Here is a 27,089-nt window from a genome sequence, read left to right as displayed (position 1 = left end):
TCGGGACGAGAAAGATCAGTTCATAATCTAAGACGTTATTGAGGAATTAAAAAAAGAGGCATAATATGGTTATCCATTATCCAAGATAGATCTTATGCTCTGTCTTTCAAAATATATATATTGGAAATTATTATTTTTTAAGTAGTTTTAATTACATAATATATGTCCTCTGTATGTACACATTTAAAATATTCTAATAATTACGAAATAAGGATAAAAAAAACTCTTTATTTGAGGTAAGTATCAAGCCGATTCAAATACATAATTAAATATAAATAAAATGATTCAACTTCTTCGTTGATGTTTGTTGATAGGAATTTCAACCTACAAGTCCAAACAACCATACGAGTCGAATTCGCTGCTACAAATTAAAATACGTTTACTTTAACAATTTTCGTAAATTATTAAAACAATAACATGAATAATAAATGAATTATTATTGAATGTCGAAGGATATCGTTTAATCTAGAAATAACTTTACCACTGACCGTCACTAATTGTGACTTGAAAATTTAATTTAGGTTAATTATTTTATATTTTAAACGTAACGTATGCTATCGCTTACATTATATCATTATGAAATTAATCAATTATATTCTAGAAATTTAAATTTCAAACTGTGTTCGGCGTAATAATAATTTTTTAAAATAATATTTGCAAAAACAATTGCCTTGGACTTATCATAAGTTAGGTTATTATGAACAATGATAACTATTATAATATATGAAACAGTGTAATATAATATGAATGACATAGACAAATTCGATATATTGTTAAATATATATTTATACTTTTACTGAATACAGAGAGATAAAACACGTTTAAAAGTCTCTATAGAATGAACCTAATTTAATTAATTACACATGTTATGTAAAGCTATAATACCAATGTATTCTTATAAATGATTTTGAGACGTATTTTTTATTTGTAATTGTAATATATAAACTTATAGTATTTGGAAATTTAATTCTCTTTTATTCTTATTTTATAATGTTTTACCTACTATACTACCTTCAAGGTACTATTCGAAAAATAAAAAGAAACATATAAATTAAAGAAGTTATAAAATATCACAAGAATTGCAAAAAAAAAATAAATATCAAAAATTATTGCTCCTTAAAATATTTTTCGTTTCGAAATATTTTAATAACTGACCTGTGCTTTGTCTACTGGTGGTCGCCCCACTTGTTCGCATACAGTGTTATATGATATAAAAACCAGTGGTCAATGGATATTGACATCAATCACTCACAAGTATTATTCAAAACAACATCAAAAATGTTTGCCAAAGTATGTTTTGCGATAAATTTAATTAAATCAATATATTTATTTCTTCTCATAAAAGTTACAAATCTAATTAATCTTTTTGGATAGATTGTAGCCTTCGGTACCCTGCTGGCAGCAGCCAACGCTGGTCTCTTGCACGGTCACGCCGTGTCTTCTCAAAGCATCGTGCGTCACGATGAAGGCCATGGCGCTCAATTGTCCTACGCTTCTCCTCTTGTCCACGCTGCTCCCTTGGCTTATGCTCCCGTAGTATACGCGCCTTCTGCTCACTATGCTGGTCACGACGAATACGTAAGTAGTTCCAATTTTATTTTGCCAGCAATTTGAATAACTCATATCTTTTGCTTATTTGAGTCCTCACACTAGGTCTGTAATAGATTTCAGAAGGGGTCTTAAAAGCTTATTTCGGAAAATAATATAATACTTAATTTCAAGGGGGCGCAGAAGACCCTTTCTGCAGATAATTTGATATTTATTTAAATGTTTTAATTTCTTTTTTATTTTCCAGTCTCACCCCAAATACGACTTCGCGTACTCAGTAGCCGACCCCCACACCGGCGACCACAAGTCCCAGCACGAGAGCCGCGACGGCGACGCCGTGCACGGATACTACTCCCTGGTGCAGCCCGACGGCTCCGTCCGCAAGGTCGAATACTCTGCTGATGACCACAGTGGGTAAGTCGAAACCTATAGATGCTATATAGAAAATACATTTGTAATATTATTTTTTCTGTTTGAAATGTTTGTGTATTTGATGACTAATGTTCAATTTCTGTGGTTTTAGATTCAACGCCGTTGTCCACAACTCTGCCCCATCAGTCCATCCCCAGGCTTACTACCACCATTACTGAAGAAATACCAAATATAATGTTATAGAAGAAAAAATTGGATAATTTATTAAAAGTTATTTAGAGCTCATTTTTATCGTTTTTTTTAATACCATTTAAATACATATGTTCTAAATCGAATACGCATGACAAGATTATTTGCGAAATTTGGAATTTACATTCTATAATATACTGAGTAGAAGCGGCAACAAATTCAATAGAATTTTTTTTTCAAAATAATATTTCTTTTTTCATAAAACACTTCTATGAAATATTTAAAGTATTTGCGAAGGTTTATTATAAATATTTTTTGAACTTTAATCATGCTATGATACATAAACAACAAGGTATACGATTAATTGAAAGGGGGTACACAAAACGAAAACGAATGTGCTTAATAATATAATAACCGTTTTAATATCATACTAATCAGTTTAACAAAGATCTTTTTAGTAATTTTGACGACCTCCATGGTCGAGTGGTGTGTACACTGGTTTTCATCGGTACGCCACTCTGAGGTCCCGGGTTCGATTCCCGGCCGAGTCGATGTAGATTACCATTAGTTTTCTAAGTTGTCTTGGGTCTGGGTGTTTGTGGTACCGTCGTTACTTTTGATTTCCATAACACAAGTGCTTCAGCTACTTACATTGGGATCAGAGTAATGTATGTGATGTTGTCTTATATTTATTATTTATTTATTTATATTTATTTAAAAAAAAATTATTAATGTTTATATTTATGGAAATCAAGTCATCATTGAAATCGTTTCTGTCTCTTTGTTATTGTATAGATTTTTAATACGTAATTTATTACAAGTATAATTAATTACTCTTTCTCTCAAAAATCATAGGACAAAAAGTAGCTAATAATTTACACAGAAAACTAATATGTTAATATTAGTTTAAAAGGGTAAAATAGCTATATTTACAGATTCAAAACTATTAGTTTATTTTAGAATTAATATTATTTAAGTACTATGAACTGTAAAATAAAATGTACTTAATATTTATTTAAGTACTATGAATTAAGAAATAAGTACTATTCATTTATATGCGTACTTATGATGTTTAATTATTATCCTCTATGCCTTTTAGCGCACTGGCTTATTCACTTAGTTCCAGGAACAACAATGCATTATCGAGTGGCTGTGAAATAACTTTAGGAACTCAACTCGATTTATAGGACTGCTCTAAGCCCTTTTAAAAATATAAATAAAAATCTTTGGTTGGTTCTATTAAAAAATATTTGCCAATACTCGAGAATTAACTCTAGGATTACTTGGTTAGAACAATTCTTTGTCATTTGTAATAATGTTTTTATTTATTATTATACTAGCGACCCGCCCCGGCTTCGCACGTTTGCAATACCAAATATACTACAGAATTTGTTTATTTACGACATCACATTACAATCTCCTAAAATTATCAGTGTTTCTTTACTATATTTTTCATCTATTATATATATACAAGTACCTTCCTTTGGAATCATTCTATCTATTAAAAAAACGCATAAATAACCGTTGCGTAGTTTAAAAGATTTAAGCATTCATTAGGATATATGATAAGTCGATGGTATAACTTTTTACAATAAACAACAATATAGGGACAGAGAAAGCGACTTTGTTTTATGTTATGTAGTGATGTTTGTACATGTCTATGTGCTACTAGGTAATACTAATCCACGGTACATTTTGTGTTAAGCTTTATAAAATCATTGCACGACTCATGATCCAAAAGGAGACGAATCATCGTATATTGCTTTACGATTGATTCTTTTTCGCTTAATTTTGGCATTATTTAGGTATAGGGGAGGATGAGGGACTAGCAAGTATCTACTCATTCTCTCTCCCCCGGCAGCCCGGTGCTGTGATGTGTTTCTTTCCGGTATTTTAGTACCACGTAAAAACTTACGACAGCCTACTCATAGTTTGAAAGGTAAATTAAAAAAAAAGTGTATATCGATCTAATTTTTAGTGTTATTTTAATTCGAGGGACATGTCTGTATACTAAGTGATGGTAAAAAGTGACATTTTCTATGGATGGCTTTGTCAATGGAGTTTGAATCGCCAACGTTTGTTTTTATGGAACGTTTCCATAACCTATAAATTTCTCCATCCTCCCCTCCTTTAAGAATAATTCTTGATTTTAACAATGAGCTATTTATGTTATAATTAAGTATAGTATACAATCAATTTTTTACTTTCCAAAACTTGATTGAATGTAATGAAATAGGATAGGAATAAAAAACAACAAAATAATTCAAAATCTTTTCTCGCCACTAAAGTTACGAAATTTTTAAAGTACTAACATAGGTAAATCATATTTTTAATAAATTAATTTGCGTTATTAAATTAATATAATTAATTAATAATCGGGCATTCATTTATTTCATCCATGAAATCTTTTTAACGTAGATTAATGTTTAAAGACACAAATTTGCAACTTATTTGCGTTATAAAATTTAGGTATGATGGTAAATAAATTACGAGAAATAAAATGATATTGTCACTAGTTTACATACCGTCCAAATTTAGTAAGATACTTCTCACTAAATTTGGTCCGTCAAAAGCAATTTTGACCGGAAAAGTCTTTTGACGGTCACATTATTTTACACTGGAATCTTATATATTTTAATTTCGACCCACTTCTTTACTTTCGAATATTTTTTATAATTTGTATTTTTATACACGTCTTATTCAATACTTAGGTGACATTGCAATAATTTAATAGTTTAACTTGCGCCGGTGGCCTCGTCCGTGTAATATGGATTTTTTGTTTATAGAATATAGGTTTGCTCTTGACCGCAATTTAGACTGTTATATAAAGATGTGGTTGACCAAACCTATTAAATGCCAATTTACTCCAACTTTAAAGTAAAAAGTTATGTATCCGGAACGTAGCCATTATCTTGATAATTAACTTAAGCTTAGCGGTTAAATAATCTTATACAGAGAAGAGAAACAGATAAAGCGGCAACTGTGCGTATGGGTGCATAATTTGTTTTAATGTTTAAAATATTATGGAGTATTTTTGTATGTCGGCCACTTTTATTAAGTGATTTTAAAAATAATCTACATTAGTTATTTAATATAATCTTTTTAGAGAAACAAAATCTCTTCGATAACAGATCAGTATTTATGCGCAATGTTAAAAAAATACAAATTACAGTCTTGTAGTAATGATGATATTGATTTATACGCATTAAATGTATAAATATATATGTTTAATTTCAATTTTCGATCGAGTGTATGCGTATATGTTTTCGTATTGACTTAAAAGCAAAATATGAAATAAGATTACGAGTTTTATGAGGTTAAAATGAAAATGATTTTTCGATATATAAAATTAAAATTTATTAAATAATTTATGTACAAATATCATTTATAACTTGTTACTTATTTGTTTAAATTAATCAGTAGTGGCCGTCGTAGGCCTGGGGGTGAATAGATGGGGCGGAGTTGTGGACTACAGCGTTGAATCTAAAAAAAAAATATAATAATTATTATATACGATTTTTTGAATCTTTATATAGTTATATATCATATGCTAAAATAGTATTCAAATTATTGGTATTAAAAATATTTACCCATTGTGGTCGTCAGCGGTGTATTCGACCTTGCGGACGGAGCCATCAGGCTGGACCAGGGAGTAGTATCCGTGCACGGCGTCGCCGTCGCGGCTCTCGTGCTGGGACTTGTGGTCGCCGGTGTGGGGGTCGGATACTGAGTACGCGAAGTCGTATTTGGGGTGTGCCTGGATGAAAGATAGAGCAAAAGGTTAAAGAAGGTTTTGTAGACCAAACGTAAATGTAATAAAAATTTTTACTAAATCTTTTTTTTGTCATTCTAATTGTACTTACGTATTCATCGTGGTCATCGTAATGGCCAGCATAGGCAGCTGGGGCAGCGTAATGTGCGAGAGGAGCTGCCTGTACCAGTGGTACGGCGTAGTGAGCGGGAGCGGCGAATTGTCCAAGAGAGAGACCCTCGTCATGACGGACAATGCTTTGGGATGAAACAGCATGGCCGTGTCCTGGGTAGAAACCGGCGCTGGCCGCTGCGAGCATGGCTCCGAAAGCTACGATCTGAAAATGCACAACCAATTGTTAAACCACCTACACTTCCTATGTTTTGTATACTCATAATAGCTACTTAAAAGTAACTGTTCCTGGACTAAAATGGAATGGCATATATTGTCTGTGTAGTTTCAAATTACTTGTGGTCACTCAATATGATTTTCACACGATTAAGCTATTAATTATACTAAAGTATTTTGTTACACACAAACTGTAGGTATTAGTTACACTCACTTTGCTGAACATTTTGATATTGTTCGGATCAGTTCTGGTCAGTGATTGATATCAATCGGTTCTGGCCGTCAGTTTTTATATAGCACTGACTAAAATAAGTGGGGTAGGAGCCGAGCAAGCAGAGCGATAATAATGACAATAGCTAAGGTCACCTCAAGAACCCCATTATTATATCAATATCAATTTATGTCATGGTATATGAATTTATCGGTTACAAGCACGCACGCTGAGGTGCGTAAAAAGCCTGTCAAAGTCAGAATTGGCGTTATGTAAAGCGTGAGATTTTTTATTGTTTGTTTTTGTTATATCAGAAATGAGCATCGTCGGTCATAGTAGGTTAATTGTATTTAGTGTAATAGTTTATTTTTATTTAAATAGTTGGATCTTGTTTTTATGTGGTTGCAATTAGGTCGTGTGAAAATGGGTTTTGTGTTTTTTTTGCGTAATTTGAAGAAATATATATTAATAAATAAGGAGACTGGTTTTTTGTTGTTGTACATACGAGTTAGATGATGATGATGTACATTACACCTTCACAAATATATAAAGGCACACAAGAAGAAGACGGGCTATCAGTTCCGGCGTTTTTAATATGTAGTACATAATTATATACCATTGCCGTGACAGGTATGAATTACATGTTCTTGTATTATATATACATTCGTGTATACATAAATATATTTAAAATATTTCTTCTGAGTTAAAATAAATATTTCCATAGATTTTAAATACATCATTTATTTTTTTTTATTCTAGGAATATTTTGATATTTTGACTCACTTGACTAGCTCTGTTTATGATTATTGCTGAAATATTACAGGCACGTAAAAAAAATAAAACAAGAGAAGAAAATGAGTGCATGGAAGTGTATTTATTAAGTGAGTGTGCATTATTTCTAATTTTTTGTCTGCTCTTGTATACCCTACTGAACTACATCGTGGTTATATTGTAGCCGTGTTTACCAGATTTATGTATATACATACATATACATAAATCTGGTAAAACTGGTTACGAGCGGTTTCAGCGGCTGGGTGATATTTCAGAAATATATGGTAATAATAGGCATTATAAAAATGATGACTCTATAATTCATTTCATTAGTGGCATAATTTAATTTTAATAAAATATATTCAACGAAAATAAATAGAATATATGTATTTAAGACACATGTAAAAAGTATGTATTATCTTAATCTGTACTGTAAATAAATAAACAAAATTTGAATTTTAAATTTGACAGGAAAATTAAATATTCACAAATATTTTGACATAATTTAAATAAATTTATTTTGTTTTGAATATACGAAATATCATTGCTACTTAATCGAGGAAAAATATTTAAGGAATAAAAACTCGATTCGGCAATACAAATTGTGCGCAATTAATTATTGAATAAAAGTGGGTAATTGTTTCACATAATGACGAAACATAAAACTCACATTCCTGCTTACTAACATTTGTTCTTCATTATAAAGGCCACAATCTCTCATTTTAATAAGCAATATTACGAGAACGTGTTGTATAGTATGTTGACACTTGCCGTTTATGCGTACGGTTAGCGAAATAAACAACATAATAAATAAAAAAATGTGTAAAATGTAATGTAGCCTACATTGGTGACTTCAATATCAAAAAAACTATCTAATTAATTTTTGACATAATATATTTTTTGTAATTTAATGTAAAGTAAATTTCTTTGACAAGATATTCATAAAGATCTATTATAATAAATGCATATATTTGCCGATTCGGTATTTAAATATAATGTAAAAATATTATTATTAAATCTTAGGATTATATCAGAATGACAAAATAAATCGACGATGAAATATCTTGGAGGTGATTTCTATTTAAATAATTAATTGTTGTACTGCACTGTTTATCTCGTTAGGAGAAGAGAGTAAGTGCTGTATTTTGTGCTTAGAATACTAATACGACATTCTTAACCAGTTTTATTTTACGCACATACTAGGAAAGTTTTAAAAATGCTTAAAAAAGTTTTCTAACTTACACAAAAACAAAACATTTTTTCGAATAAAATGATTATAATTGTTGTTTAATTTTTTTCCTCTGTGGTTTCTGTGTATATAGCTTTCTATTCAATGAGAAGTACCTATTTGTCTTAGAGCCTAATAAGGTATAAAAGTAAAATATAACTGAAAAAATCTAATTTTCAGTATATGCAAAAGGTAATTTCAGAATAAAATCACATAGCACATTTGAAAATATTCTTCAAATGTGATTGTCTAATAAAAAATAAAAAATTAAAGCGTAATATATAAAATAAATTCAAAATTTAATGATGTTTTTATTTTACTAGTCAGGAATTATGTAGCGTGAATTACTTCAAATTTTAGTGTCTCAGTTTTGGCAACAGTACTTACTATTCATAGCCTAGTTAATAGTTTACAAGGGCATATTAATGACATAAAATTATATTTCAATATATTTCATTGTTTGCTTTTGGGTCTTTCCAAAATAAACACCTTCTTTTTATTTATTTTCACACAATACTAGAATAGGACACGTAATAGGTAAAAGATTCTATTGAACGTTTATTGAATAAGATGACATTGAAAGACGCTGAAGAATTTTTATTGATTACTAGCTGTGTCCGCGACCTTGAACGCGTTTGAATTTAACAAAAAGTGTAAATATTGTAGCCTAAGTTACTTCTTATTATATCACTTATCTGCCAGTGAAAGGCCCGTCTAATACGGTCTAGCCGTTCCAGAGGTTAACCGGAACAAACAGACAGACAGATGGAGAAAAATTATAAAAATGATATTTTGGTATATGTACCGTGTATACATACATATGCATTGAGTGAAAAAAGGCTGTTTTAATATTATTAACAGACACTCCAATTTTATTATGTGCGGCACAGCACAAACGGCAATACATAAAAAAAATATATTATGGATATTTTTAAGACCTATGTATCAAATTTTTATTGCGTGAATATATTTACAATAACAACAATAGCTTGTAAATTTCCGACTGCTGGGTTAAGGCCTCCTTTCCCTTTGAGGAGAAGGTTCAGATTATATTCCACAAAGCTGTTCCAATGTGGGTTGATGGAATGCACATGTGGCAGAATTTTGATGAAATTAGACATATGCAGGTTTCATCACGATGTTTTCCCTCACCACCGAGCACGAGATGAATTATAATCGCAAATTAAGCACATGAATAATCAGTGGTGTCTGCCTGGGTTTGAGCCCACAATTATCGGTTAAGATTCACACGTTCTAAGCACTGGGCCATCTCGGCTACTATCAAGATAAATTTATTTAATTGTAATTTATTTGTTTAAGACTGTTATTAGATTTCAGCTATTATTTATCAATTTTCATCAACTAACAAATTATGTATGTATCTGTGAAGCCGTAACGAATCTCATAGCTTATGATTAAGTATCATAATTCTGAAATATCAATGTATAGTCGGGGTAAGAAAAGGTTCGTCACCTTAAGATCTATTTTCGTGTGCTCACTATAAGCGATAATCTACTTTACCGATCGAGAATGACATATTGCGTCGCAATGGTTCGATATGTAGATTCAAAAGGTATTAAGAGGTTAAGACTTGATAAAGGAATGAATTTGAAAACTGACGAAGGTTTTCTTATTGTAACTGTACATGGACAATTTGCATAATGCCATTTATAAATTTAAAGCCATATTAAAAATATATTACAAGACAAGGCATATTGTTCGATAAATAAATGTATGTATGATATAGGCGTGGACTTAATAATCGTTAAACTTTATGTCAGATAATATACAAAATGAAAGTGAGAATAATATTAATAAATAAAATATTCATAAGCGTTGTCCTTTCGTGTTATTTTGACGAAATTCGACAGATATTTGTCGTGCGTATTTTATATCCTTTTTATTATGAAAAATAATAAAATCACTTTTCATGTATCATGTCGTGTATCGGAGTATAAAATAGAAATGATTAAGTATCTTGTCGGTCTAGTGACAAAATTACGCTTCAAGTGAGGTTGTAGATATATTCTTGGAAGAAGTTTATTTTAATATATTATACTAGCGACTAAAAATACTACAGAATGTCTTAATAAACAACGTTTAATTTGTCCTTAGACAATATAAACCGTAGCAGATTATATTGTCTAAGGACAAGTCCCTGCATTTTAATTCTGTAATATCTTCGAAACTGCTAATTTAAATACATACATGTGTACATACATACAGGGACCATAGGGGTTTATATTAAATATAAAATGTTTTTGAGATACTTCATTGGTTAAGGATTGAGAAGTTTTCGTAAAAAGAAAAGATAAAAAATGGTTATTGTGGGTTATCTCTGAGAAAAAGACATATTTCATTGGCATTCCGAACTTTTTCGTAGACCTTTTTAAGGTTTAAAATACTGGAGTACATTTTTCCCTTCTATCTAGTGGTTCAGCATTTGTATTTTCAATGAAAACGCGAAAAAAAGTGTTTACTTATGTCGTGAGATTTCAAAACTCTAAAGTTCTCATTATTTCTCTATAAGTATCGCTATGTATTAAAAAAATCCGTCACAAAATCTGAACGTCGTTTCAAAGATCTTATCATACGGACAGACAACGGAAAGCGACTTTATTTTTTATTATGTAGTAATTTCAATCGTCCCAATAGAAATACTGCAATACTGCAAACTGACCTCAAAATTTCAACTCCTATAATATATATTATTTTTTTAAACATAATTTTTCTTTTTTAGGCAAAGGATTTTATAGTATAGCCTAAAAATTATAAGTACCTTACTTGGCTATTAAAATGTATAATTATTATCATTTTTCATTGTACATTTTTTACACAATTCAAATATATATTATATTTAATTGACAAATTGTTAAAAAATGTGTTCATAATTTTAGAGTATTTTGTAAAATAGTTTTTGTTTTATGTTGCGTATTTTTATATGACTATTGTTACGAATGTATCGAATGTTTTTGAATTTTAACTAAATTAGAAATTTTAGACATATTGTTCTTTTAAATTTTGAATGAGTATTATTCATACTGAAAAAGTTTAGTTTTAAAATTGCGGGGTTGGAAATACTGAACTCAATTTACAATAAATCATCCACACTTTATTTACACGCATTCATATTTACAAAAATATAAATAATAAAAGAAATGTTATTCATATAAATTCATCATCTTAAGGTACGTCGACTGTAATTTATATTAAAATTTAGTAAAGTTAGTAATGATGGTAGTCGTGGGCGGGAGCGGCATGTACGGAGGGAGCAGAGTTGTGCACCACGGCGTTGAAACTGAAAATAAAATACAATAGAAGTTAGAATACTATTATAATAAAATAGTATTATAATAAAATAATTTTGTGAGCCGAGTCAGAAAATTCTGCCACATGAATCCATCAATGGAGACCTAGCAACGGGACATTTTCAAGTTGTTACTTTTACTTTAGATATATCGTATGACGCAAATTATTGTACATACCCATTGTGAGCGTCAGCGGTGTATTCGACCTTGCGGACGGAGCCGTCGGGCTGCACCAGGGAGTAGTATCCGTGCACGGCGTCGCCGTCGCGGCTCTCGTGCTGGGACTTGTGGTCGCCGGTGTGGGGGTCGGCTACTGAGTACGCGAAGTCGTATTTGGGGTGAGCCTGGAAAACGAGATAAGAAATTAGTCTCTAATGTTCTTCGTAAATATAATCAAAATATGGTTAATGCTGTTGACATACGTATTCATCGTGTCCATCGTAATGGGCGGCAGGAGCGTATGCGGCGTACGCGATGGGAGCGGCGTGAGCCAGGGGAGCGGCGTGAGCCAGAGGGGCGCCGTGACCCAGGTGGGCGGCGTAGGCGATTGGGGCGGAGTAGTGACCCTCGTCGTGGCGAATGATGCTCTGAGAGGAGATGGCGGGAGCGTGTCCGTGCAGAAGACCAGCTTGGGCTGCAGCCAGCATGGCACCGAAAGCTAAGATCTGAAAAAGTTTATATTTAAGTAAGTTCCATTTTACACGTGATTTAATAAAATGTCTTTAGGAAGTTATTTTATAAAACATAACCGTATGTACTTTTCGGTTCCGTTACTTACTTTGCTGAACATTTTGTGTGTTTGGTTGAACAATTGGCTATTCATTGGTGTCAACGGTCCGGCGCAATGGTTTTATAGAACGCGGCCGGAGTGTCGGGCGGTGGGGCAGAGAAATGCACAAGCGCCTTGACTGTAACTCTGACATGAACCCCAAGGTCAATCCAACGCTGATATTGTATCATTACTCATAACGTTTGCACCAACAATTTTTTTTTATCTAGTTGTAGGTATTTTTTATTGTTTTGCCGTGTTTTAAGCAATCTCTTTTAATTTCCTTATATTTTTTGAATATTTTTTATTGAATTTTATTTGAATTAAACTATTTATTTTGTTCTTTATAAATAAAAGTACTGAGCATGTGCAATTTAATAAAGTAACAGTCCGTAAATTTCCCACTGCTGGGCTAAGGTTTCCTCTCCTATCAAGGAAAGGGTTTGGAACAAATTCCACCACGCTGTTCCAATGTGGGTTGGTGGAATGCACATGTGGCAGAATTTCAATGAAAGTAGACACATGCAGGTTTCCTCATGATGTTTTCCTTCACCACCGAGCACGAGATGAATTATAAACAGAAATTAAGCACATATATAGTGGTGCTTGCCTGGGTTTGAACCCGTAATCATCAGTTAAGATGCACGCGTTTTAACCACTGGGCGATCTCGGCTCATCAATGTATATAGCTTAAATTAAAATTATCTTCTACTGATATGTTGATAAACAAAATAACACAAGTAGTACTAGATAATGGTTTAGTTCGGTTATAAACATATAATCTTTCTATTTTTGTATTTTAGACTAAAACTAAGCTGGTATACTTGCTGGTTCAAGGATTATAACACTCTGGATCAATGAGATTAACAGCAACCGATCACTATTTAACAATGTATTGTCAATTTGTCGGATTCCAATGTTCAAAAATATAATAGGAATCTTAGGAAGCTAAATGTGTTTTAAGGTGTTGGTTGTCATGTGTTAGGCAAAGAAATTAGCCTTTGTCCACTCTTGAAGTTCATGTTTGCTTCATACCAAATTTTATCAAATTGGGTTCAGCGGTTTGGTCGTGAAAAATCGACAGACAGATAGATAGAGTTACTTTCACATTTATAATATTAATGTACATTACTCGAGGATAATGCTGCGGATACGAAAACTATATTTATTCTTAAAAAAAGCTTTTAGGGGTATTTATAGGTATGAACCAATGTTACTTTGAATTTAAATTAATCCTATAATGGATGTAATATAATAAAATATAATCGGAATTGCGATTCAACGGGGAAATGCTGATAGCATTCTTGCCACCATTCCACGCGGTCAAGATTTATACCGTAACTAGTTGTAGTTCATATTTGTATATATATATATTTAAGAATTTAATGTTGTTAATTCTTATGTTCATTAATTATTTTACACATTAATCCTATAACGCGGTTGGACGTGATGGTGTAAAAATCACTATTTTACAACGCGATATCCCTGCGAAAAGAATGATGTTAATTAATGCTTATACATCATACAGTAATTCCCTACTATTTATTGTAACCATATTTAATATTAAATTAACCATCAAATTAAATTATAACAACAATATTTTTTGACAAAATTACTCAATTTGATTATGTTTTTTCTTTGGTAGATATTATGTTATGACAATTCATTAATTATGTATTAAAAGTTTCTTTTATTTTTTTATGGGTTATATGCTTTTAAGGGCTTTTTAATTCAGTAGGTACATTTCGAACCGCTAAAATTTCTGCTATACAAAATAATCTGCTAAGAAATCCTCCAATTCAAAAATAAAGTATTAGCAGAAATTGTTGTACATTTTTATTTGTGGAACTCGTAGCTATCTACACTCAGTTTCTTAATAAGCAACATGGGTTCGCTTGCGTATAATACATACCCTGACAGTTTGCACAACTTTGAAAACTCCCAAGCTTACATTATTTCCGGGTAACCCTAAGGTTGGCTACGCTTACAGTCGAAGGTGGAAAGACGCAGAGCGCCGACACCTTACTCGGGTCTTTTTGGTGAAGTAGAACAACGGAGGTACTCATCTTGCACTTCATAATTTGTTTTTGTGACCTGAAAATTTCCCAGAAATAGACCATCTCTAACCAGCAACTCGCGTTAATCACGCTTGGCAGCTAGAAGTTTTCGATGTCTATGATCACCAGGGAATGCCCCTACGGCCTCCGAGGCTCTCTAAAACAAAATGTAAACGCGAGACTTCATTCCTGCCAGTGATTTAAGTGGGGGAGGATCGCCTGCGTTGTCCAGACATGCTAATGGGGACCGCAGAATATACGAATGAGAGCTCATTGGACTATAGCTCTAATTCATTCCAAGACCGATAGACTTTAGCCGGACTATTTTCTAATCCTAATTCTTTCTTTGGAAATGAAAGTAAACTCAGTTACTCCTTCATATTTTGAGTGTTGCAAATACTCATTACGAAAAGACAAATAGATCGAGACTGAGATTTTTTTTAAAATATTTGTTTTGTGTCACGTCTGATTGTATTATGATATTTCAAACAGAAAAAAGATAAGACAATATGATAGAATATCTTTACATAGTATAAAACGGTTGCTTACCGCTGCCTGTCATGTGTATGCTTAGATCTTTAAAATGATACAATGGATCTTAATGTGCTTTTTTTCAATCATTTTTAATGATTCATTTTGAAGCGATTTTAAGCAATACAGCATTAATCCTTATCCAGTTAAGTATCTACTTAAAACACATTGTGCATTCAACATAGATCAATATGGTCCTTTACATTATGTAAATTAAATACTTTGAAAGACATATGGATTTAAAACGCACGGACAGTTCGGTTTGTACTATCTAACAACTGAAAAACTATGAATATTGTAAAACATTCTGTAGTATATTTAGTATCAGCATTGCATCTCTAGTTGTTTGATAAAATTAAAATCAATAAAAAAAATATTTTACCTTTTTATTATTTCATTAATGGGGTTCAAAAATTGAAATCAATATTTTAATCATCCACACTTTATTTACACGCATTCATATTTACAAAAATATAAATTATTATAAAAAATTCTATTTGTCCTCTTAAGGTATGTCGACTGTAATATATATTACTAAACTTAGAGAAGTTAGTAATGATGGTAGGAATGAGCGGGCTCGACATGTACGGAGGGAGCAGAGTTGTGCACCACGGCGTTGAAACTGAAAATAAAATAACAGTTGTAATTAGAATACTATCCAAATGTATTAAATAGAACAGTAAACCTTTCAAAGTACCTAAAATAAGGTGAGCCGAGTTTACAGGCTAGAATGAGAGTAACTTAACCGAAGAGCGCGGTTAACATAAGTTTCCAAATTTGGCAAGTGTAGTTGTAGCCAAATGTGTATCAATTATAGGCACCTTCTCCTCAAGAGGATAATGTGCCTTTGCACAGCGATGTACATACCCATTGTGAGCATCAGCGGTGTATTCGACCTTACGGACGGAGCCGTCGGGCTGCACCAGGGAGTAGTATCCGTGCACGGCGTCGCCGTCGCGGCTCTCGTGCTGGGACTTGTGGTCGCCGGTGTGGGGGTCGGCTACTGAGTACGCGAAGTCGTATTTGGGGTGAGCCTGGAAAACGAGAAAACAAATTAGTCTCTAATATTCTTCGTAAATATAATCAAAATATGGTTAACGCTGTTGACATACGTATTCGTCGTGTCCATCGTAATGGGCGGCAGGAGCGTATGCGGCGTACGCGATGGGAGCGGCGTGAGCCAGGGGAGCGGCGTGAGCCAGAGGGGCGCCGTGACCCAGGTGGGCGGCGTAGGCGATAGGGGCGGAGTAGTGACCCTCGTCGTGGCGAATGATGCTCTGAGAGGAGATGGCGGGAGCGTGTCCGTGCAGAAGACCAGCTTGGGCTGCAGCCAGCATGGCGCCGAAAGCTAAGATCTAAAAAGTTAATATTTAAGTTAGTTCCATTTTACACGTGATTTAATAAAATGTCTTTCGAAAGTTATTTTACAAAACATAACCGTATGTACGTTTCGGTTCCGTTACTTACTTTGCTGAACATTTTGTGTGTTTGGTTGAACAATTGGCTATTCATTGGTGTCAACGGTCCGGCGCAATGGTTTTATAGAACGCGGCCGGAGTGTCGGGCGGTGGGGCAGAGAAATGCACAAGCGCCTTGACTGTAACTCTGACATGAACCCCAAGGTCAATCCGACGCTGATAATGACTCATTACTCATAACGTTTACACCAACAAAACTTTTTTAACTATGTGTAGCTATTTTTATTGTTTTGCCGTGTTTCAAATTGATCACTTTTAATTTTCTTTTGTTCTTCGAAATTTTTTATTGAAACTATTTAGTTCGTATTTTGAAAGACAAGGACATGTACAATGTACTTGTTAATTAAATTTAAAGTAGTTACAATATGAATTACATTTTTTTATAAAATAAATTAGTAATAGATTTTTATCGTTTTGTTTTTTAATTTTAATAGATATGGTTATCGACCAGTTTTACCGACAGAGGTGGTAGTAGAATTTGGAAAATGTTTTGTGTCTGGGTTTGGGGAGTCAAGTAAAGGTAGAATCAATATTATTTCTGCATTTGAAAGTTAAGCTCGTATACTACTGGATCATAAGGATTAACAAATCCTAGATCATTGATATTGACACCTCATGATCATTTAATATTAGTTTACAATTTATCTGATTTCCAATCTTAAAAATAGGCAATAGGCATATTGGAAAGTTAATTTACATTGCTCGGTTAGTGTGTCTTATGATTTATTACTTTGGAGGTAATGCTGCAAGTACGGAAACAATATTCGTTCATCGGAACAGCTCATTAGGGTATTTACCATGTTGTATGTCGATAACCCCTTGGGGATATTTTTAACAACGTTACTAATGGTGATGCCGTATTATTTTTACAAAATTACTATGTACATCCGTTACAATATACAAACATAAATAAAAGAGATTTTTTTATAATGTTTAGCTGAAAGAAACTACTGTAACCGAGTTTCTAAGAAGGTTTTAATGTATAATATTCAAAAATAATTAGCTCCACTTATACTTTAGAGTGCTGACGTAACAAGTTATTGTTTTAATTGTCAAGCTTTACTTCGCATCAATTTTTGTATATCGTTTATGATGATGGTAAATGGTTACTAACGCCTATAGAAGTGCTGCTGTAAAAATATTGACCATTCATTATATCGCCAATGTGGCACCAACTTTGGAACTATGACGCTACATATGCCTCTTGTGTAGTTACACTTTTTACAATACTGGGTACTGCTTTTTGGCTGTAGAATATCTGAAGATTGGATGGTACTTACCAAGACGGCCGCGCACAACGGCCTACTACTAATTTAATATAGAACTATATCGTAATAATCCTCACATACATTTTAGTTTTGCCAATTCATCATATTTCTTTTCATGTGAAACATACGTTGATTAATAATGCGTATCATTTTATATAAGAATAAAATTATAATTTGTACAAATTGATCGTAAAATGTACAAATTCAATGTAGTTTGAATATTAACTCAATTGCATTTAATTACCTAATTTAAAATGTGGTTCTACCTGCCTCCTTGCCGGAAAGAACAATCTGCACCAGTGTAACTTAGAATTTAAATTCTTTAAAAATTTATAAAATTACTTGCCGTGATCATATCTATTTTATTATTAATATTATAAATGTAAAAGTAGGTCTGTCTGTTTGTCGGTCTTTCACGACTAAAACGCTGAACCGAATTTCATGAAATTTGGTACGAAGCAAACATGAAATCCAAAAAAAGACATGGGCTACTTTGTTTCCCTCACACATGACAACCAACACCCTAAAACGCTAGCGAAGCCGCGGGCGACTGCTAGTTATAACATAATTATACAAAGCGATATCCCTGCGTAATTAATCAATGTAATTAGTGCTAATATTTCGTACACACATTTATTGTATGCTTAATAAATAATACAATACTCAATTTCATAATAACTGAAAGTACTGGTCCAATTTTAAAACTATATTGTAAATATTTATTCACGATAATTCTTTTTTTTTTCATATTTATGTTTATCTATTATTAGCCGTACACCGCAAATTTTAACTTTATTTTCTCTCTGGAAAGAAGTTTTTACGCTTTTTCCTCACATGATGTGGGGTTTTTGTGGGACTCAGTGGTGCTTATAACCACCTGGTGCACTATCAAGCACATCTGAATATTCGCTAAAAATCAGCAATACTCAGTTCGTCACGGGTTTGATTATGCTTTCTACTGTGACACTCCGACAGTTGGCTCACTTTTGTGGCCAGCTTGGCGCTAATCACGTTAGGCAGCGAGAGGTATCCACCGACATCTTCACTAAGGAATGCCTTTAAATTCGTTGCGGTCTACTCCATTAGGGTGTGATGCGCAGTGTCTGATGACGCGCCACATTCGTGACAGCAAAGTATCATCTTTCGCATCACTCTATACGTGCACCTGCCACGTACCACAAGCAACCATGTCCGGTAAGCACCTGCGTCGACCTATGTGCGAGTGTGCCGCAAGTAGGTGCCAATCAGGCTTTGATTCACCCCGAGTCCGCGATCTTCGTTCGCAGACTTTGTCTTACCCGAACAACATTTTATTTTTTATATGGAACCCTAATTTTTATTTTATTTCTTAGTTAGCCGTTAAAATATTAGGTATCTCGTAGTGAATGTCACGTCGAAATCAGTTCAACAGACAGACAGTATTTTGTGATTAAGTACTCGATGTAAACATTCATATGCATTTATTATTTTTATATTATTTAGATATTACAAATAAACGCTTCAATTTTAATTTAAATCTAATAGGTATATTTGTTTAGATAAATATTTAGTTTCTTTATTTTAATTCTTAAGGTCAAATTTATATATGTATAAAATTGTCTTTTAAAAATATATATTGTATTGAAGGGGTTAAAAAATTTAAGTCAGTAAATAATTTATCATTCACACTTTATTTACACGCATTCATATTTACAAAAATATAAATTATTATAGAAATGTCACTATTCGTTTTTTTTTCAGACACGTTGACTATAATTTATATTTAATATTAAAAAAGTTAGTAATGATGGTAGTCGTGGGCGGGAGCGGCATGTACGGAGGGAGCAGAGTTGTGCACCACGGCGTTGAAACTGAAAGTAAAATACAATAGAAGTTAGCATGCTATTAATATTTGTGTGAGCTGAGTTAGAAAATTTTGCCATATATGTATCCACCAACGTCGACCTTATCCCAGCAACGGGACATTTACAAGTTGTAACTTTACTATAGATATATCGTATGGCGCAAATTATTGTACATACCCATTGTGAGCGTCAGCGGTGTATTCGACCTTGCGGACGGAGCCGTCGGGCTGCACCAGCGAGTAGTATCCGTGCACGGCGTCGCCGTCGCGGCTCTCGTGCTGGGACTTGTGGTCGCCGGTGTGGGGGTCGGCTACTGAGTACGCGAAGTCGTATTTGGGGTGAGCCTGGAAAACGAGATAAGAAATTAGTCTCTAATGTTCTTCATAAATATAATCAAAATATGGTTAATGCTGTTGACATACGTATTCATCGTGTCCATCGTAATGGGCGGCAGGAGCGTATGCGGCGTACGCGATGGGAGCGGCGTGAGCCAGGGGAGCGGCGTGAGCCAGAGGGGCGCCGTGACCCAGGTGGGCGGCGTAGGCGATAGGGGCGGAGTAGTGACCCTCGTCGTGGCGAATGATGCTCTGAGAGGAGATGGCGGGAGCGTGTCCGTGCAGAAGACCAGCTTGGGCTGCAGCCAGCATGGCACCGAAAGCTAAGATCTGAAAAAGTTTATATTTAAGTAAGTTCCATTTTACACGTGATTTAATAAAATGTCTTTCGAAAGTTATTTTATAAAACATAACCGTATGTGCTTTTCGGTTCCGCTACTTACTTTGCTGAACATTTTGTGTGTTTGGCTGAACAATTGGCTATTCATTGGTGTCAACGGTCCGGCGCAATGGTTTTATAGAACGCGGCCGGAGTGTCGGGCGGTGGGGCAGAGAAATGCACAAGCGCCTTGACTGTAACTCTGACATGAACCCCAAGGTCAATCCGACACTGTTGATATATTGAATCATTGATCATAATGTCTGCACCAATAACGTCTTTTATCTATTTTTTGTATTTCCGTATTTAAAATAGATAACTTGAAATTTTATTGTATTCTTAGAATTATTCGAATGAAAACTATACAGATATGTGAGACATTGCATTTATTAGAAGTAGTAATTTTGTACATATATTAATTTAAGTTTATATAAATAATATCTTCTGATTCGGCTTTTTTCAGATAAATGTATTCACATTGTCTAGTATGTATATTCATATTCACATATATATGTATATTCACATTTTGATTGAATAATAATCCTATTAAATATCTCACACCTGGATTAAAAATTTATATATATATATACAAAATATACGAGTCAAATTATTATAATTGTCACTACTGCCCCATAAACCTTGGCACCGTATGAATTTTTTACCAATTCTTACATATCCAATACGCCAAGAAATTTGGAATTAGATGTTATGTCTCTTGTGCCTGTTACATTGGTTTATTGACCCGTCCATCCGGAACATAATTATATTAAGTATTATTGGTGGTTGAATACATGATCCGAGAGGGTGTATAGGACGTAAATAGGCTTGCAGAATATATTTTTTCCAATGCAAATATCTATTTAACATCAGATAAGAAAAATGGCTGATTTTCGTTTTAAAAAAAAATTATAGCAAGTTATATAAATAATTGACATTAAATACATACATATTTTCATAGTATCATGTCTCATGGTATATTTATTTGGGGTAGCACATGAGAAGGAAATTATACTCAGAGAGAGCTGTGCGGGCTATTAGTTGGTAGTATGTTTGCCGTATTATATTCTTGACTAGCTTTTGCCCGCGACTTCGTTCGCGTGGACTTCAGGTTCGTCCCGTCTAGTCTAGTAATCGCTTAAAATCGCTTCGTAAATAAGTCATTATTTGTCGTACAAAGTAAAGGATAAAAAATGGGTTTAATTATTGTGGGTTATTCCTAAGAGATAAACATATACCATCACGGACTTTTTTGTAGACCTTTTTAAGTTGTACAATACTGTAGTACATTGTTTTGATCTATCTTGTAGGATTCAGTCAGCGTTTGCAATGTAAGCGCAAAAAATGTGTTTTTTTACGACCTCACATTAGAAACCTCAAAAATTGTAGCCTATGTGTTATTCTGATGTATAAGCTATATTGTGGTAAAGTTTCATTCAAATCCATTCAGTAGTTTTTACGTGAAAGAGTAACAAACATCCATACATCCATACATACAAACTTTCGCCTTTATAATAGTAGTAAGATGAATGTAAATGGCTCGGGTTTACTTTACATATAACATTTAACATTTTCTTAATCATTGATCTAAAATTGATTGTAGCTAAGTAGGTAATACCTACACGAAATTATTGTTTGGAGCAAACTTTCTGAACGCATCCCGGAAATGTCTAACATGGTCTCCTGAACTAAATGTCGATGATTTGATGTGGTTGTATGTTATCGACTAATCGACAAAAAAAACATTTTTTTATGATGTATAGTTGTAGATAGGTTTTGATCGGGTCGATCCTATCACCTACATGAAATTATTAATATAGACCCACACTACGATTCATTCATCACTCATTTAAAAAAAAAAAACAGTAAGAAAAAAAGCTCAGTAAAGCCTATTCATGTTTTCATGCGAAGTTTTCGCTCTGTTATAAATTTATAGAATAAAAGTGATAAAATTATAAAACAATTTTGCAAAGCAATAATCCTGTGCAATTATTCATTCTAATTAGTGTTAATTTACCTCATAGTATATTTCATTGTATGAATATTTAATATTAATACTAGCCACTCAATTTCTTAATATTTGAAAGTACCGATTTCAAAATTAAAACAGCAATTTGTATTTACGAAAATGTTCAAGTTTAATTTGTTTACTTAAATAACATTATTTATGTTTTAATAAAAAATCGGGCTATAGTGACCCTTTCTCATAATTTTATATTGAAATGAGTACTTAATTGTGTAACATATGGAGGAACTATTTACTTACTTTTCTTGACTAAAATTCTTAACAGCTTTTGTATGTAATAATGTGCGTCAAAAATCAGACCGAATACCCAAAATTTATACCGTGAAATTTTTTCTATATAACATAAAATATACGAGTAGACACACTCATATATTAATATATTGTATATCAATTTAAATATAAGAATTTAATTAAAAGTAATTGATCTCAAACTCAAACAATCTGGTCGGTATTTTTTAATGTATTGTGTAGTAACACATACCTTATCATTTACTAGTTGTGCCCGTGACCTTGTACGCGTTTGAATTTAACAAAAGTATATAATATTGTAGCCTAAGTTACTCCTTATTATATCAGTTATCTGCCAGCGAAAGTCCCGTCAAAATCGATCCAGCCGTTACAGAGATTAGCCGGAACAAACAGACAGACAGACAAAAATTGTAAAAAATGTTATTTTGGTATATGTACCGTGGAAACATACGTATGCATTGAGTAAAAAAGGGCTATTTTAATATTACAAACACACTCCAATTTTATTACATGTATAGATTCTTTAAATTTTGACATGATATAAATTAAAAAGTGACAATTTATAGATATGTATTTTATAACTTTAATTATAATTTTGCATTTACGGGTATTTCTTTGTAATATAGATACATTTGAATTGTTCATTAACGTCGCATATTTTGGCTATGTAGGTCAGGTTTAATAGAAAGGCCCCGAGGTATGAAATTCTTTACTTACGAGATAAGTAATGGCTACAATATATTTTTGATTTTATCACTAGAAGGTCGATCGTTTTTATTGTTGTATAAATTAATTGGAAAAGCAAAATATTAATAAAAAATTCATTTTAAACTCAACATTATTATTCTAACTTCTTATTAAGTTGAGATAACTAAATGGTTATCTAATTATTAAATAGGTGCTATAAATTTGTTGACTTGCAGAATTCCTGTTTACTATTATGACAGAATTGTAAATTTGCGATCAAATTGCATATCATGTTTCTTAACGCGGAGCCTCGGTTTCAATAAGTAATTACATATATTTCAAATTTTAACTTATTTAGAGCAGCCTTTAAAAGGGTTCAGTGTGTAAATCGTAAAATAATAATATGGTAACATCGAATATGATAGAGCACTTACAAATTAATAATAACTCATTCTCAACTCATCAACAGTACAAACTAAATTGTTTAACTATTTGTTTGCTAATTTTTTAGTTGGATTTACAGTCAAGTAGATTCACCAAAGAGGCCGTATTTCGGTCACCGCGGTAGTTGTTGAACTACAAATCATAAGTTGAACTGAGATGGCCCAGTGGTCAGAACACGTGCATCTTAACCGATGATTGCGGGTTCAAACCCAGTCAGGCACCACTGAATATTAATGTGCTTAATTTGTGTTTGTAATTCATCTCGAGCTCGGAGGTGAAGGAAAATATCGCGAGGGAATCTGGATGTGTCTAATTTTATAGAAATTCTGGCACCACCAAACCGCATTGGAACAGCGTAGTGAAATATGTTCCAAGCCTTCTTCTCAAAGCCTGTATGTCAGAAGTGAAAAATTTACAAGCTGTTGTTGTTGTTGAAATCATAAATTAGTTAAATTAATTGACCGGAAAACTCGAGGATCTCGTGAGAAAATATAACAAGACCCAATTTTCACATTTTTTTTTTACAAACGATGTTTATATTTCACGCCTTGAGATTTATTACGTAGATGGTGTAATATTAGAGCATTCCGTTTACCTTGTTTTATAAATGTAAATTCAAGTTTTGTAACTCTCAAAAGCGTTATGTGAAAGTGAACTGTCATACTGAGAAAATGGCAAATAAATGTTTAACCGCATAAACTAGTATAAACTAGTAACTATAATATTTAAATGAATTATTAAAATACACGATGGAAACATAAATTAAATTATTTTTTTAAACATAAAATGGAATATAATTTTCACACAAAATAAATGAAAGAAAAAAATTTTAGCAAATTTGTCAAAATTTGTACTGATGAATAAGAAAAGCATCATATTTTGTAAAAAAAGTTGTCAGGTATAATACAAAGCTTACAAATAAAGTAAAATAATATTAATAAATCATTGAATATTTATTTAAAGAACATAACATATAATTTCAATCACTGATTATTTTATTTCAATAATTGAAACAATACTTGTAAACATTTGCGTAAGTAGGTTATTCGTAGATCCATTTCGTGGTTCAATTGTATTACAATTCGGATTAAATTTCATGGTTATTTTGGTTTAACTTTAGACAATATTTCATTGAGAATTAGAATTATATGTCATCTCACGGTATTAATTAACATGGACTCCTTGAAGATGGAATAAGAACATAAGTTAAGGGAGACACTACATTTTTCGCACCTTGAAGTTTACTTTGAAGGCAGTTGATTATATCATTATAAGAAATAATAGAGTTTGGTATGTTAGTGTTAGATCCTGTTGGCTCAGACTGAGCTTGAGGCTCTTCTTGAGCACGTTCTTCTACCTTCTCGGTACTTTTTTCAGCACTTGGTTCTTCACTCTTCTTATCGTCCATTTGTTCAATTCCTTTAGTAGCTTCTACAGAAACCTCTTCATTAGCTTGGTCATTGGTCAGATGTTCATTTTTAGTCTCAGTGCACGGAAGCACTACTGGTTTACTTTCCTTAATGACTTCAGGTGATTCTTCAACAGGATGTTCTTGTTCTGGCGAAATATTTCTTACAACGGCATTGAATCTGTAAAATAATGACGTATACACCTTTTAGAGCTATTATTTATTTTGTAACTGTCATTTTTCATACCTTATGCACTTTTAATAACATAAAATTAAAGGAAAAATCATACGAGTTCATTTACGTGCAAACAGGAACTATGTTCTCTTGCTTTAATAATTTGATGTGATAGTAATTTCAAGCTACCGAAGAAAGATCAGAAGTGTTAGCATTGCTAACTTGGATTTACGATTGATAATTCCTTGTAAGGCAAACTCGCCAACTGTTATATTTTTCGACCCGGGCCAATATAGTACTGGAAACCAGGATTATCTTATACGACAACTAATGGACAATTTATAATAACTTAGTTCAACCCTAGTATATTCTCATAATATGAAAAAATAAAATAACAAAAAACGGTATTTTGGTAATTATTCCTAATATCGCGGTACCCTTTCGTGTCATCTGCGGTGTAAACGACAACTCGACGGAATCCATCTGGCTGAACGAACGAATATTGGCCTTGCACTACTGACCCATCACTTTGTTCACTTTGAGTCTTCTTGTCCCCAGTCTGTTCGTCAAAAACAGCATATGCGTATTGGTAGCCTGTTGCCTCCTATATAAAAAAAATCGTAATATAATTGAAATGTATCTTTGCTATGTTGGTTTTGTAAAGAGATATTCAATAATTAATAAAATACTTACATCTTTGTTTGCCAATAATATAGGTACATTTGGTAACATTGATCTGTAGCCAACAATTTTTGCATTAGCTGCGGCCGGTAAAGATGACAGAGCAGTTATGGGTCGGTTTGGAATTACACATGGTGCGACGCATGGAGAAACTGCAGGTATGGATACAACTTGCTCCAACGGAGGTGAAGATAATTGGGCTAATTGAGACTTAGTGAATGAAAGTGCAGATGGGTCGTAATTTATATATTCCACAGGACCTCTTTGAACTACCACGTTAGAAAAGGCAGCCCCATATATGCCTTCAATCCAGCTGAAGGATAGGATGAGCACCACCAATTTGCACTAAAAGAAACGGTTTAATTTGAAAAAAATATGCATAAAATAATTTTATTTCACAAGCAAAGCACTTACATTAGGAGTCATCTTTCTAGTAGATTCACGGAAGACAACTGATATTTTTCAGGAGTTAGTCCGCCTTATAAAGAAGCTTTGTTTATTCGAAAATATGCCATTCGGTAACACCGAAACAAACCACCAATGTCGCAGAATAAATGAATAGCGGTTAACAATTAATATGCTAATAGAGATTTATCACTAATTATATTTTCTCATTCTGTATTCAGACCATGATGCAAACAAAAAGCAAGAAATCAAGCGTAAAAATCGGCTTTGTTTTATTCTTCGACCGGTTCATCACATATGAAAATGTTTCTTGAGATGTTGTATGTTTATTATTTGATAATATGAAGGGTAAATATTAATCAAAATAAAACTTAATCAAATTCAAACAGGTTTCGATATTACAAATTAAAAAAGAAAAAAATGGGAATCCTTAACTATTCGGAGTTACTACTTGGTGTGCAGAATCTAAGAACGAATAATAAACCTAGTATTATATCATATTTCTCAATTTGGTTTTAGCTGTGTTTGTTGTTATTGTGATATAATAATAATAATAGCTTTTTATTCACATATCTCAAAAGATTTTAATAAATATAAAGTTAAAACGAATGGTGGACTCCTAAACTAAAC

The 27,089-nt window shown here is 32.7% G+C and overlaps 4 protein-coding genes across 4 annotated transcripts; 1 reads left to right on the top strand and 3 right to left on the bottom strand.

The window, feature by feature from the left end:
• Positions 1 to 1,209: 1,209 nt before the first annotated feature.
• On the top strand, positions 1,210 to 2,202 carry LOC124530629 (cuticle protein 8-like). Its single transcript, XM_047104864.1, has 4 exons — positions 1,210 to 1,290; positions 1,375 to 1,578; positions 1,796 to 1,962; positions 2,072 to 2,202. Exons 1-4 carry the CDS (start codon positions 1,228 to 1,230, stop codon positions 2,136 to 2,138), a joined length of 501 nt encoding a protein of 166 aa, XP_046960820.1. The 5' UTR covers positions 1,210 to 1,227; the 3' UTR covers positions 2,139 to 2,202.
• Positions 2,203 to 5,443: 3,241 nt separating this feature from the next.
• LOC124530451 (cuticle protein-like) lies at positions 5,444 to 12,537 on the bottom strand. The gene is made up of 8 exons (XM_047104623.1): positions 12,505 to 12,537; positions 12,149 to 12,391; positions 11,904 to 12,070; positions 11,651 to 11,716; positions 6,423 to 6,456; positions 5,973 to 6,197; positions 5,700 to 5,866; positions 5,444 to 5,592 (listed from the first exon to the last, which is right to left on the bottom strand). The coding sequence occupies exons 1-8, from the start codon at positions 12,514 to 12,516 to the stop codon at positions 5,526 to 5,528; spliced, it is 981 nt and encodes a 326-aa protein (XP_046960579.1). The 5' UTR covers positions 12,517 to 12,537; the 3' UTR covers positions 5,444 to 5,525.
• A 3,080-nt stretch (positions 12,538 to 15,617) lies between these two features.
• LOC124530450 lies at positions 15,618 to 26,580 on the bottom strand. Its single transcript, XM_047104622.1, has 10 exons — positions 26,469 to 26,580; positions 26,067 to 26,399; positions 25,811 to 25,977; positions 24,962 to 25,379; positions 20,096 to 20,338; positions 19,851 to 20,017; positions 16,551 to 16,617; positions 16,196 to 16,438; positions 15,951 to 16,117; positions 15,618 to 15,705 (listed from the first exon to the last, which is right to left on the bottom strand). The coding sequence occupies exons 1-10, from the start codon at positions 26,478 to 26,480 to the stop codon at positions 15,633 to 15,635; spliced, it is 1,890 nt and encodes a 629-aa protein (XP_046960578.1). The 5' UTR covers positions 26,481 to 26,580; the 3' UTR covers positions 15,618 to 15,632.
• LOC124530625 (cuticle protein 7-like) lies at positions 19,498 to 20,500 on the bottom strand. The gene is made up of 4 exons (XM_047104861.1): positions 20,452 to 20,500; positions 20,096 to 20,338; positions 19,851 to 20,017; positions 19,498 to 19,679 (listed from the first exon to the last, which is right to left on the bottom strand). The coding sequence occupies exons 1-4, from the start codon at positions 20,494 to 20,496 to the stop codon at positions 19,607 to 19,609; spliced, it is 528 nt and encodes a 175-aa protein (XP_046960817.1). The 5' UTR covers positions 20,497 to 20,500; the 3' UTR covers positions 19,498 to 19,606.
• Positions 26,581 to 27,089: the final 509 nt, after the last annotated feature.

The sequence above is a fragment of the Vanessa cardui genome, chromosome 6 (assembly GCF_905220365.1).
Source record: "Vanessa cardui chromosome 6, ilVanCard2.1, whole genome shotgun sequence".
NCBI classification, from domain to species: domain Eukaryota; kingdom Metazoa; phylum Arthropoda; class Insecta; order Lepidoptera; family Nymphalidae; genus Vanessa; species Vanessa cardui.
This window is presented reverse-complemented; position numbering and strand designations above follow the sequence as displayed.

What these genes read in the sequence shown, in the direction of transcription:
- LOC124530629 (XM_047104864.1), top strand. Translation starts at nt 1,228, where the DNA reads ATGGATATTGACATCAATCACTCACAAGTATTATTCAAAACAACATCA. An exon ending in CATCAAAAATGTTTGCCAAA is followed by an intron (nt 1,291 to 1,374) that starts GTATGTTTTGCG and finishes CTTTTTGGATAG; the next exon opens with ATTGTAGCCTTCGGTACCCT. An exon ending in ATGCTGGTCACGACGAATAC is followed by an intron (nt 1,579 to 1,795) that starts GTAAGTAGTTCC and finishes TTTATTTTCCAG; the next exon opens with TCTCACCCCAAATACGACTT.
- LOC124530451 (XM_047104623.1), bottom strand. An exon ending in ACCGCTGACGCTCACAATGG is followed by an intron (nt 11,717 to 11,903) that starts GTATGTACAATA and finishes TTTTATTTTCAG; the next exon opens with TTTCAACGCCGTGGTGCACA. An exon ending in ACGATGACCACGATGAATAC is followed by an intron (nt 5,867 to 5,972) that starts GTAAGTACAATT and finishes TCTTTCATCCAG; the next exon opens with GCACACCCCAAATACGACTT.
- LOC124530625 (XM_047104861.1), bottom strand. Translation starts at nt 20,496, where the DNA reads ATGAATAGCCAATTGTTCAGCCAAACACACAAAATGTTCAGCAAA. An exon ending in CACACAAAATGTTCAGCAAA is followed by an intron (nt 20,339 to 20,451) that starts GTAAGTAGCGGA and finishes AAACTTTTTCAG; the next exon opens with ATCTTAGCTTTCGGTGCCAT. An exon ending in ACCGCTGACGCTCACAATGG is followed by an intron (nt 19,680 to 19,850) that starts GTATGTACAATA and finishes TTTTACTTTCAG; the next exon opens with TTTCAACGCCGTGGTGCACA.
- LOC124530450 (XM_047104622.1), bottom strand. An exon ending in TATTATTGGCAAACAAAGAT is followed by an intron (nt 25,978 to 26,066) that starts GTAAGTATTTTA and finishes TTTTTTATATAG; the next exon opens with GAGGCAACAGGCTACCAATA. An exon ending in ACCGCTGATGCTCACAATGG is followed by an intron (nt 15,706 to 15,950) that starts GTATGTACATCG and finishes TTTTATTTTCAG; the next exon opens with TTTCAACGCCGTGGTGCACA.